Genomic DNA, 11,812 nt, shown 5'->3' on the forward strand with positions numbered 1-11,812 from the left:
TTTTCTAGGCTGATATGGCTAGGAACTATACTCTCATTCCTGCGTAATAATCAAGAAACTTTGCTGCCGTACCATGAGTCCAGCAGGCGTAATGATATGACGCAGCACCTGAAAATAGTCCCCAGCTCAGTAACTTCCAACGTGACCGGGACTAACCTATTAGATTTTGTCTAACCTATTAGACCTATTTTCAGGCGCTGATCATATCATTACGCCTGCTGGACTCATGGTACGGCAGCAAAGTTTCTTGATTATTACGCAGGAATGAGAGTATAGTTCCTAGCCATATCAGCCTAGAAAATCGCAACTTTACATTTTCCGTCGGTCTTAGTACACGATGTAACTACAGAAGAGTCAAGTTTTAAATAGGAAAAATATCGAAAAACTCTTTGGTCATTTTTTTTGAGAGAGATGCTAACGGTCCTGTCCGATTCAATGATCTATGCTAAGCTATGCTAAAAGTGGTACCGCCAGACCCGGAGTTCGGCTGAATGGATTCGAAAACGGTAAAACTCAACTGTTTAACTCTGGGGGAGTTGTAAAATGAGCCTATTTCCAAAAAAGTGGAGTATCCCTTTAAAGAAGCAGTTTACCTAAAAAAAAAAACTAAAAAAAGTTTCATCATTTACTCACCCTCATGTTGCTCGAACCCATTTGACTTTTCTTATGCAAATGAAAATAAAGAAGATCATTTAGGTTTGAGGGTGAGTGAGTGATGACCAAACTTTATTTTGGGTTTAAAAAAGGAAAAGAAAAATGGCGTTGTTATTACGTTCAGTGCTGTCTTTCACAATATGATTTCAGACAAAAGTATCAACAACAAAGTCTCATTAAAGAGGACAGTGCACTCGAACTGCATTTCAACACACAAACATCCTCTTTTGCTGCTCTGCGAGTCTTTTGAGAAGAGGATCTAACGGCGAGGACGTTTCTTCAAAGATGTGAGCGACGTGTCTCTTAAAGCTCATGCGGAGCCGCGACCTCTGAGAACATAAGTCCCTCTGCGGAGATGGCGTCCCCCAATCCCACAGTCCTCAGCGGCTGTTTGCACACTAGCACCGGCGTGAGATGGAAAGACACGTTCCCTCTGCGCCACACGGTAACCGGCCTCGTCGGGTCCACCGTTAGGCTCTCTCTCGGTTCTGAGAAGGAGCTGTAGAAGCTCAAAGGCGCCTTGAGGATCACTTTACTAATATCCACGGTTTGCAGACCGCAGGCTTGACTGCTCGCCACACGAGCGCCCGAAGCCACCGCTGCCTCCTGGTTCCCCCAGTGACCCTCCACCGTAGCCAAGATGTGGTACGCCAGCGTGTGGAAGTGGATCCGGGTCAGATCGGCCTCGGATTCTGGGTCCGCCCGGCCGTGTTGCTCGAAGATCCACAGCAAGATGTCGCTGACGCGGCCCACGTCGGGTATGCCGTCCCAGGAAGTGAGGTCAGCGTGAGGTCCTCCTCCAGACTGAGTCAGAAACAGCAGCTCCTGTTCGTTCAGACCGATGGAGTTCACGATAGGGATGACCTGCTAACAGAAGAGCACAAAGAAACCTGAATGTTGCAGATGAAAACATAACATATTACGTGTTCAATTTATAGAGATTTTCTAGAGTCAAGAAAAGTGGTCATTTTAAGATTATTGGTTAATACCTGTGCCTAAATACATGAATAAATAAATTATAAATATATAAATACATTTTGACGAATGAATCTCCATGATTTTCCCATTACTTTTCCAGTAGTTAATGGATAAGGATTTATACACAATAAATTATAGACATTTTTTAATATGCATTATTGTTTAAAAGTTAGGGATTGGTCAAATGTATTTACAAGAAGTCTCTTCTGCTCAGCAATGCTGCATTTATTTGATTAAAAATACAGTAAAACTGAAATATTATTACAATGTAAAATAAGTGTTTTCTATGTGAATAGTGTAAAGTGTAATTTATTCCTGTCAATTTTCAGCATCATTACTCCAGTCTTCAGTGTCACATGATCCTTCAGAAATCACTCTAATATGATTTGCTGCTCGAGAAACATTTCTGATAATTTCATATATTAGTGGAAACTATGATAACATCTTTTCAGGATTCTTTGATGAACAGAAAGTTCAAAAGAACAGCATTTATCTGAAATAGAAATCTTTTGTAGCTTTATAAATGTATTTATTGGTCAATTTAATGCATCATTCCTGAATAAAATGAAATTTTATTAGAATTTAGAATTTTTTCCAAACTCTTGATAAAGTAAATATCCAATGATTTGTAAACCCCCCCATAAAATTATAATTCTCTTTTTAGATACCATTTAGATTTTTTTTAAAGCAAGGATAGTGCCATTTTCCTTGATTGGAGGCAAAATCAGATGAAAAAGTAGCTTTTTTTTATTATTAAAGGGATATTTCACAGCTAGAAAGATGAATGTGTATTTAAATTGGGTAATTTATGTAGTAGAAATGTGAAATTATCTTAGAAGTTGGTGCCTTCTAGACTGAGAAAAGCCAGAAAATGTATTTTTGGCTCATGTGGATGAAAGACTACAACTCCCAGAATGCACTTGCTTCGCTGCCCTACGAGGCCACTCCCAAGCCACGCCTCCCGGTTACAGAGGGCAGTATCGGAAGAAATTATACAACTAGGCTACTAGTCGACTCGACACTGAAAAGACGGTGTTTTATGGTGAGATCCCCCTATGGGCGGGTTGAAGAGATGCGGGACGAGCTCCTCCTACTGGCTGTAGTCTCTCGCCTCTGGACAAAAAAGCCTCTGATGATGATAAATGATGATTTATGTGTCATCTGAGGTTTTTTTCCAGACACACAATACAGAAATCTCTGGTCTCAGGGGGACATGAGGGAGGGAAGCACGGTCACTCGAAAATACTACCGGGTTTCTACTGATACAAAGCTAATCGCTGAAGTATCCCTTTAACATTGAAGCACTCAGTGATTTTTTACAAGGGAACACTAGAAGGTGTTACTTTTAAAGTGAACATTCCTCAACACTGTTCATTGTTTGACACCACTAACAATAATCCCCGAGCCTCATCCTTCCTGCACCACTCATACTGTACGTCTACTGAGCATCAGCATTCATTAAACCTACACATTTACCTCCTGCAGGATCCGGTTCATGTAGTCTCTGTCGGTCATGCTGGCCAGCTCAAGGTGGATGGGCACCTCGTTCCCCACGTCTGAGATCGCAACCACCGCCTGCAGGAAACCAGAACACAATCACCATAAAAAAAAACATAATTGACCTCAAAATGTGACCCTGGATCACAAAACCAGTCACGAGTCACACGGGTATATTTGTGGCAATAGCCAACAATACATTGTATGGGTCAAAATTATCGATTTTATCTTTTATGCCAAAAATCATTAGGATATTAAGTAAAGATCATGTTCCATAAAGATATTTTGTAAGTTTCCTACCGTAAATATATAAAACATTTATTTTTGTGAGTGAATGCAGCACAATCGTGAACATAAATGGAGAACTTTAAAGGAGATTTTCTCAATGTTTAGATTTTTCTGCACCCTCAGATTCCAGATTTTCAAATAGTTTTATATTATCCTATATAACAAACCATACATCAATGGAAAGCTTATTTATTCAGCTTTAATGTGATGTATAAATCTCAATTTCATAAAATGTACCCTTGTGGTCCACGGTCACAAATATCTCTTGTGGCGTTGGTATATACGTACTATATTTTAATACTAGAGCAAAGGTTTGGCTCGTCCAATCAGGTTTTAGAATTGGAACGATTTGTTTTAAAATGATGCGGTAACCAATGATTCTCTTTTTAAATCAGATGGGAATTGAGCGATTCTGGTTTCAGACCTCTTTCAGTCGTTCCTCCCAGAGATCTCGGCCCATTCCCTCCATCATATGCAGTCCGGACAGAACCACCAGATCCGGCTGGAACTCCTCCAGACTGGCCACGAACGTCTCCAGCGTGCTCATTTCCCCATTGGACACATCATGGGACAGGATGAAGCGGTTAGCCTGAGGAGCTTTCGAGGAGCCCCACTGTTCACCTGTAGGGGGCAGCAGAGAGGACACACTTTCTTAAAGCCCCCCTGTGGTGAAAATCAAGCTTTTAATGTTGTTTATATGTCTGTGTGGTGTTTTTAATATGCTTTAACACAAATCATGTGTAAATTCATAATTCAACAGCACTGCTGAGTATTTTCTCTGGTGTTTCTGACATTTTGGTGATCAAAGGTGAGTTTTAAGGGATAAAAAGATTGAGATCTGGTGTGGAGTGTGGAGGCCGTTTGAGTTTAGTGAAATACTCAGACCAGCCCGTCTGGCAGCAACAACCATGCCACGCTCAAACTCACTTCTTCTCTATTCTGATGCTCAGTTTGATCTTCAGCAGATCGCCTTGATCGTGTCCACATGCCTAAATGCATTGAGTTGCTGCCACCATGTGATTGGCTGATTAGATATTTGCGGTAACGAGCAGAGTTGGAGAGGTGTACCTAATAAAGTGGCCAGAGAGTGTGTGTTTCTAGTCTTACTGTGAAAAATTCATTACAGAATATTCAATGTTTCACAGAAATAAAATAATTCGCCAATGTGATTTCGAGCGAGTCTCACCCGACTTGTACTCCAGGATCAGGTGGAACTCGTCGGTCTCCTGCAGAGACTCTGGCGGGACCACGATCTGTTCATCCAGCATATCATGAAGCTTCGGCCCCACCGGACCACACAAGAGGACCTGAGAGAACACAGCACTCTTTAGAAAACTAGAATCAGATGCTCACCTGATTAAAGTTATTATGGAAAGGAAATTCAGGACAATTGGACCTTTTGTCCAGTGATGCGGTCAGTGACTTTAGCACAAGCAGAACAGTTTGAGGCTTGCTCAATAGCACAACAGACACTCACCTCGAGTTGTGGGTTAGACGCTAGTTTCTGGCCAATCAAAGCAGCGTTTCCGCCCACATAAAGCTGTAAGACACAAGAAAAAAAAAGCCATTTTTGAGTAAATCTCAGAAATCTGGTCTCATTAAAACATACAAGATCAATCAGAAGAATATTTTATAGCAAATTATCTTTATTTATGGGTATTTTTAAAAAGACTTCTACTAGGAAAATATCAGATTTTCAATCAAATATCAAATTGAAAGTGTTTATATAATTGCCGGATATTTTATATTTGTTGTAAGAAATACTGTTGACTTAATTTTGGTGAAAATGTGCATAATGCATGATAATTTGTCATGAAAATAGCCTCGTGGATCAGCCTCAGTCTGAGCTCTTGCACCTATTAATTACTGTTGATTATGCGAAATTAAATTTGACACAGAAACTCAATTCCCTCTCGTGCATTCACATTAAACCATCGGATCTCAAGGGCCAGATTCATTTACAGCACTTGCCAAAATTAAAGCGGATAATATAGGACAAATGCAGAATCAGACCGCACACTTTGAATTTAATCACACTCAGGCTTTAATAAGAGCCGTCAAACCTGTCGGACAATTTTTAGTGTGCTCAGAGACCGGCTAATCTCGGTCCCCGGCTCGTGCCCTGAGGAGAACCGTGTTGTAAGGGCCACTCCTTCTGTCATAAAACACTTCACTGCGCACCTGAGCCCCGGGATATTCGGCGGCCGCCCGTGCGATCCTTTGAAAAACCTCCTTATCTGAGAAGAAGCGCTCCGCAGCGGCGCCCTTCCCCATGTAGTGGATGAAGGCCTCTTTCAGGTCCTCTTTGCTGTGTAGCACCTCGTGGTCTCTGCCGGGACCCGGCTCGAGAGCCAGCGCCTGTAACAGCCCCACCCCGGACACCACCACATCCACACAGGCGTTCACCCTGACAAACAGAGCAAACAAAGGGCTGAGGAACAGACGCACATGTTCAGGCCTCGTGAGGCCCATTAATTAATGGAAACACTTTACAATCAGGTTTCATTAGTTCATGTATTTACTAGCATGAGCAATACATTTGTTACTGTATTTGTAAATATTTGCTGACGTTAGTTAATAAAAAACACAGCTGTTCATGTTAGCTCACAGTGCATTAACTAATGTTAACAAATACAACTTTTGATTTTTAATCATGTATTAGTAAATGTTGAAATGCTTGCAGTTCATTATTAGTTCATGTTAAGTTGTTAACTAATGAAACCTTATTGTAAAGTGTTACCGAATTGAATGAATGAATAAACAAACGAGTCACAACCATTAGTAGAAAGATAGTTACTAAAATAATTATCAAAAAAAGCAATTTCGTAACGTGAACTTCCACGAAAATGATAAATGTTGCTTTTGCGACTAAATAAATATACAATTAATCATAAGCAATAATAATAATAATAAGTTACTATTATTAATTAATTCATAATAAATATATAATTAAATATAAAATAAAGTGATATAATAAATAGTCCGAAAAAATAAGATTAAGTTGAAGTACTAAACTAAAAGAAATAGAAGTGTTTAGGAAAAACCAATAAAAACATAACAAAATTACTAAAACTTTAACTAAAATGAAAACATGCGTAGAAATAAAAGTTAATTAAAAATATTAATAAATACTCTTAACAGTATGTAAATAATAGTATTTACTAACACGTTTATACTCACCAAAAAGGTTTGAACGAAAAGAAAAGGAAGGAAACAAATGACAGAACAAAATAAAAGGAAAAGACAAAGATTGAACCGAAGGACACGAACAACAGAACAACTAAAAAACAAACAAAGAGAATTAAAGAGACAATGAGGTTGTGAATAAATGAGTGTGTTGCGAGTCGCTCACCCCACAGCCACTCTCCCCCAGCGTCGGGCCGGAGTCGTGATCAGGGTCTGCCAGGCGTGAGCGATGGCCTCCTCCAGCGCCGGGGGGCGGGGCTCTGAGCTGTCACTCAACTCCACCTGAGGCAGCGATTGGCTGAGGTAGTTCAGCACACGGGCCGGTAACTCCGGGTCAGTGCGGTACAGATAACCCATCCCCAACGCCAACAGGGCCACCAGCACGGCCTTCCTCCACATGACCTGTGAAACACACACAATCACACACTTTCTCTTCAGGATACCATGGTAGAAACCAAGGTTTTTGGACACATATCATGGTAATACTATGTTTTTTAGGACATGCACCATGGCAATATCATGGTTTAATTAGACACATACGTGCATACCAATTTTTTGGGGACGCATATCATGGTAATACCATGTTTTCAGACATGTACCATGGTAATACAATAGTTTATTTAAAGACATACCATGATTTTTGAACATGTTTCATGGTTATACCATGTTTTTTGGACAGGTACCATGGCAATACCATGTGTTTAGACATGTATTATGGTAATGCAATGGTTTATTTAGAGACATACCATGAATACCATGTTTTTTTGGACATGTGCCATGGTAATACCATATTTTGGTATATGTACCATGGTAATACCATGTTGTTTGGACATGTATTGGACTTTGGACATGTACCACCATGGTAATACCATGATATATTAGACACTGGACATGTACCACCATGGTAATACCATGATATATTAGACACTGAACATGTACCACCATGGTAATACCATGATATATTAGACATTGGACATGTACCACCATGGTACTACCATGGTACTTTGAGGATTTACCATGGTCAAACTTTTATTTTTAATATGGTAACAGTGTAGTTGTATGTTTTTTAGACATGCTATGGTAGGCTACTATCATGTTTTACAGGACAATAAATGGACATGTACCATGGTAATACCATGTTATTTCGGACACTGGACAGGAAGTCGATTTTAGATTTACAACTGAAACCAATGCATATCTATTTATAACACTGCAGTAGATGTGCACGCGCACAGATCTCTCTCCATATATATATAATCTCAAAACCGTTGGACAAGTTGATCAGATTAAAAGCTGATAATTGTGCAATAACAGCAGTAGCTGGCTAGTGCTAACAGCTCATGTATGGGGCTTTAAATTAACACGACACATAAAATCACACAGCCGACCGTGACCACCTGGAACATACGAGTGGCTTAAAATTAGGTTTTATTTAAAATGACATTTCAGATAAGTAAGTAACATGTTAGAGTGAAATCAATGAGCTAACATGAGCTAGCCACATAGCAAATAAACCAGCAGTTTACCCAGCAATAACCAGAATAAAACACTTTATCTTTAAGATGATATAATCAAAACACCTTTCGACAATCCGAACAGATGGGCAGATCACTAACCTGACTGATGATAGACGACACGAAATAGTGTGTGTGTGTGTGTGTGTGTGCTGAAGTTGAGTTGTGTCACCCTTCTTGGTCGAAAGTGTGTTTGTTAGCGACTAGCCGCTCCACTCTCAACCGATAGCAAGTTTACAGATCAAATCTCACTGAGGTCAAATTGGAAATAAAATTAAACAGAGAGATAATTAATATTACATAATACAAAACTTACTTTGATTGCACTACAAAATGTATGTCATTTTCAGCGTTTAACCCACTAATAGAATAGTGTTGGCTTGTTGGCAAACGTTGCAGTTAGAGCGAACCCAAGTAACCAATCAGAAGCTCCGCCGAGCGTTGGTGACGTAACCGGAAGTCCACGTCGAGTGGATGCGCTGATGAAGGTGAAAATATCTTTGCCCGGCGCCACGTCTAAATGGTCAGAGCTCAGCAAGTTCTTTTGTAACACACCTTAAGCAAATGTATAAAGCACAACAACTAGATGATGAAGTACAAATCAATGTGGTTTTGTATCAATTTAATTTTAATCAGCGAATAAAACTTTTAAAATATATGTATTTTTATATATATAATAGAGTCCAAAGGATTATTCGCATCTAACATAAATGTGTGTATGTGCGTATATATATATATATATATATACACACACACACACACACACACACACACACACACACACACACACACACACTATATACATATATATACATATATATACATATATATATATAAAGTTAGAGCTCAAATTGCTTAATTTTAATATACATTTTATATACACATATATTATATAAACTCAAACTTTCATCTTCGCGATCGATTTGACTGCACTAATTTATAATAATTATAACGTTATTTTAAAATTAAGCAATTTGAGCTCTAACTTTTCAAATAAAGTGTTATACTTATTCTATATTATATTATAATATACCGTACATATTTTTTTTACATACTTTATATATTTTATACTTTTTAAAAAATATTACATATTTTATAATGTTCATAAAATCACTTCTAAAAATGAAAAACATTTTATTTCATTATAGTGTATAATTATATGAGTACATAATTATATTATATCATGTTATATTAAATATTATTATATTATTTTACAATTTATTTTAGTTTACAATTTCGCCCCTGAACTTAATTTTAGAAAAAGTGAAGTGAATGGGAAGCCCCGGTTTAGATAACCAGGTGTGTGTAATATGTGTTGTATTGTATTTTCTATTTCTATTTCTTTTTCATTTCATTAATTTAATCCATACACATTAATGTATATCTTCTGATCTACAGCATTATCTTGAGTGAGACTAATCAAAGTTTGTGTGGAGCAATTTAACCTGCTGTCAATAGAGGCCCCCACTCCAAACACACACACACACACACACACACACACACACACACACACACACACACACACACACACACACACACACACACACACACACACACACACACACACACACACACACACACACTTCCAAATATATATTTTGTGAACCCCAGAGACACAAACTCATTTAACTGATATGGATTTTGGATGTGTGGATGGCAATGCAGCAGTTTATAAAACAAATGAGAACACAGTCAGCAAATGCTAACACCATTACATCAGTTTATTTCAGAGGAGTTTACTACAGTGCTGGATCTGCTCAACAGCATTTCTTCACCATGGTTATTTAGACATATAGAAATGTCATAATTCAGGGCATTTTACTATGGTAATACACTGTTGTTTGTAGCATAAACATGTACGAGTTCTCATGTTGATCAGCAGGTGGCGCTATTTCATCTCATGTGAATTAAAGATCAAAGCAGCTGATCATGTATAATTGAGTTTTATTCCTCTGGACATGTAATGAATAAACTTTGACTGGATTTTTGGATATAAACAGCTATTACTCGACATATAATAATAGCCAACCATATGATCAATAAAAAATCTTATTGAGTGTTTGCTGGCAGGCTGGGTTTTGAGTTTGTTGTAAAAAAAACAAAGAAAAAGAAGAAGATGTATTCATTCATAACACACACGATGTAAATCTACATATTACACAATGAACGTTAAAAAACAGTTATTAAAAAAGTCCACAGCCTAATGAGGTAGTAACCATAGCAACACCGGCCACCGCGCGCGCTCGAGCGCTTTCCGTTAGGATGGGACATCGACAAAACGTAATGTCAATATTTATCAGTTTATTGTAGTTTTACACATCATAAGTAACATATATTACAAGTAAATCTTTAACAACGTTTGTGTGTGTGTGTGTTTTTTTTTAAAGGAGTCAACGTGAACTCAAACTTTACCATTTTTGAGGGACAAGTCACACGAGACTCGTGAATCTCAACAAATTGAGCGCCTAAAATTACCAACAAAATTCCTTTAAAAAGACTGACCCCTCAGAAAACTGTATATAAAAAAATGTTTTATTAAACATTTCTGTCTGGGGTTCCCTTTAAAGAAATGAATTTGAAAGGCACTTATTATCAACACAGAAGATCAAACTGCTTTTGATAGCGTTGGCTTCCCGCTCTCTAAAAGCAAGACATTGAGAATAAATCCTAAACAAGGCTTTTATCATCTTGTGAAGCAGGAATAGCCTACTTGTAACATGTTGCACTTTAAAGCCGATATTTAGTAGGCTAGTCAATGTAGGCCCAGGACCAAATGCGAGTAAAACATCGGTGTTGGTGATGGTGAGTATATGAAACGATTTTAATCGCAAGTTGCATTTTTATGAATTCTAACCAAGCAAAATTGTGAGAACATGAACGCGAACAAACAAAAGTTTAAGGCTTGACAATTTAAATAGGCTATTTAAGCTCAAGAAGACGCGAAAGGGAACACAATTTGTTAATTGCACGCTGTATGGGAAGTTTTTTGCAAAGCAAACATCTTTCATGTCTTCTTGAGCTTGAACTATTTCTTGAGCTTGAGTTTGATATTCAAACAAAATTAGGTCAAAATGCCCATCTTGGTATCATAGTCATAGTTATGTTTTAAGTTCACCCCAAAATTAAAATGATCCCATAATTTACTCACCCTGAAGCCATCGCAGGTATATGTGACTTTCTTCTTTCAGCCAAACACAATATTAAAGTTTTATTTAAAACTTTTCCAAGCTTTATAATGGGAGTGAATGGGGCTCGAGATTTTGAAGGCCAAAAAAGTACATCCATCCATCATAAAACAAAAAGTTAAGAAAGGCCTTCTGAAGTGAAGCGATGCGTTTTTGTGAGAAACTTTATAACTTTATTATAATCTCATCCAATTTCAGACTTTTCTATTGTCATCTAATTTCTATTTTTACTATAATAAAATTGTACTCATAAGGAACTTTTGTAGAAACTGCAGACACAAGGTTGATACTTCAATTAAGCATTAATCCTCTTCAAACAGGGGATGCCAGTGTAAAGCACAAAGTGTGTGAACTTCACGTTCCCAGAGCTTAGAAGAGATCTTGTATTTTGCTGCATAAGTGTTTTCTCTCTCTCTCTCTCTCTCTCTCGCAGTCACCTCTTTGATCTTTGTGTTATGCCTGCTTTCCTGAAATATTTCTCACTAATAGTTTCGTTTCTACACGTTTTTC

The 11,812-nt window shown here is 38.0% G+C and overlaps 1 protein-coding gene across 2 annotated transcripts; it reads right to left on the minus strand.

The window, feature by feature from the left end:
- On the minus strand, positions 1-8,331 carry adpgk (ADP-dependent glucokinase). Of its 2 annotated transcripts, none has more exons than XM_084397713.1 (8): positions 8,220-8,315; positions 6,770-7,005; positions 5,599-5,824; positions 4,895-4,957; positions 4,604-4,724; positions 3,842-4,038; positions 3,109-3,207; positions 1-1,518 (listed from the first exon to the last, which is right to left on the minus strand). In XM_084397713.1, exons 2-8 carry the CDS (start codon positions 7,000-7,002, stop codon positions 958-960), a joined length of 1,500 nt encoding a protein of 499 aa, XP_084253839.1. In that variant the 5' UTR covers positions 7,003-7,005; positions 8,220-8,315; the 3' UTR covers positions 1-957. The 2 variants fall into 2 exon arrangements, with proteins under 2 accessions (XP_084253839.1, XP_084253838.1); XM_084397712.1 differs by having other exon boundaries at positions 527-1,521; positions 8,220-8,331.
- Positions 8,332-11,812: the final 3,481 nt, after the last annotated feature.

This window comes from Rutilus rutilus (assembly GCF_951802725.1).
Source record: "Rutilus rutilus genome assembly, chromosome: 23".
NCBI classification, from domain to species: domain Eukaryota; kingdom Metazoa; phylum Chordata; class Actinopteri; order Cypriniformes; family Leuciscidae; genus Rutilus; species Rutilus rutilus.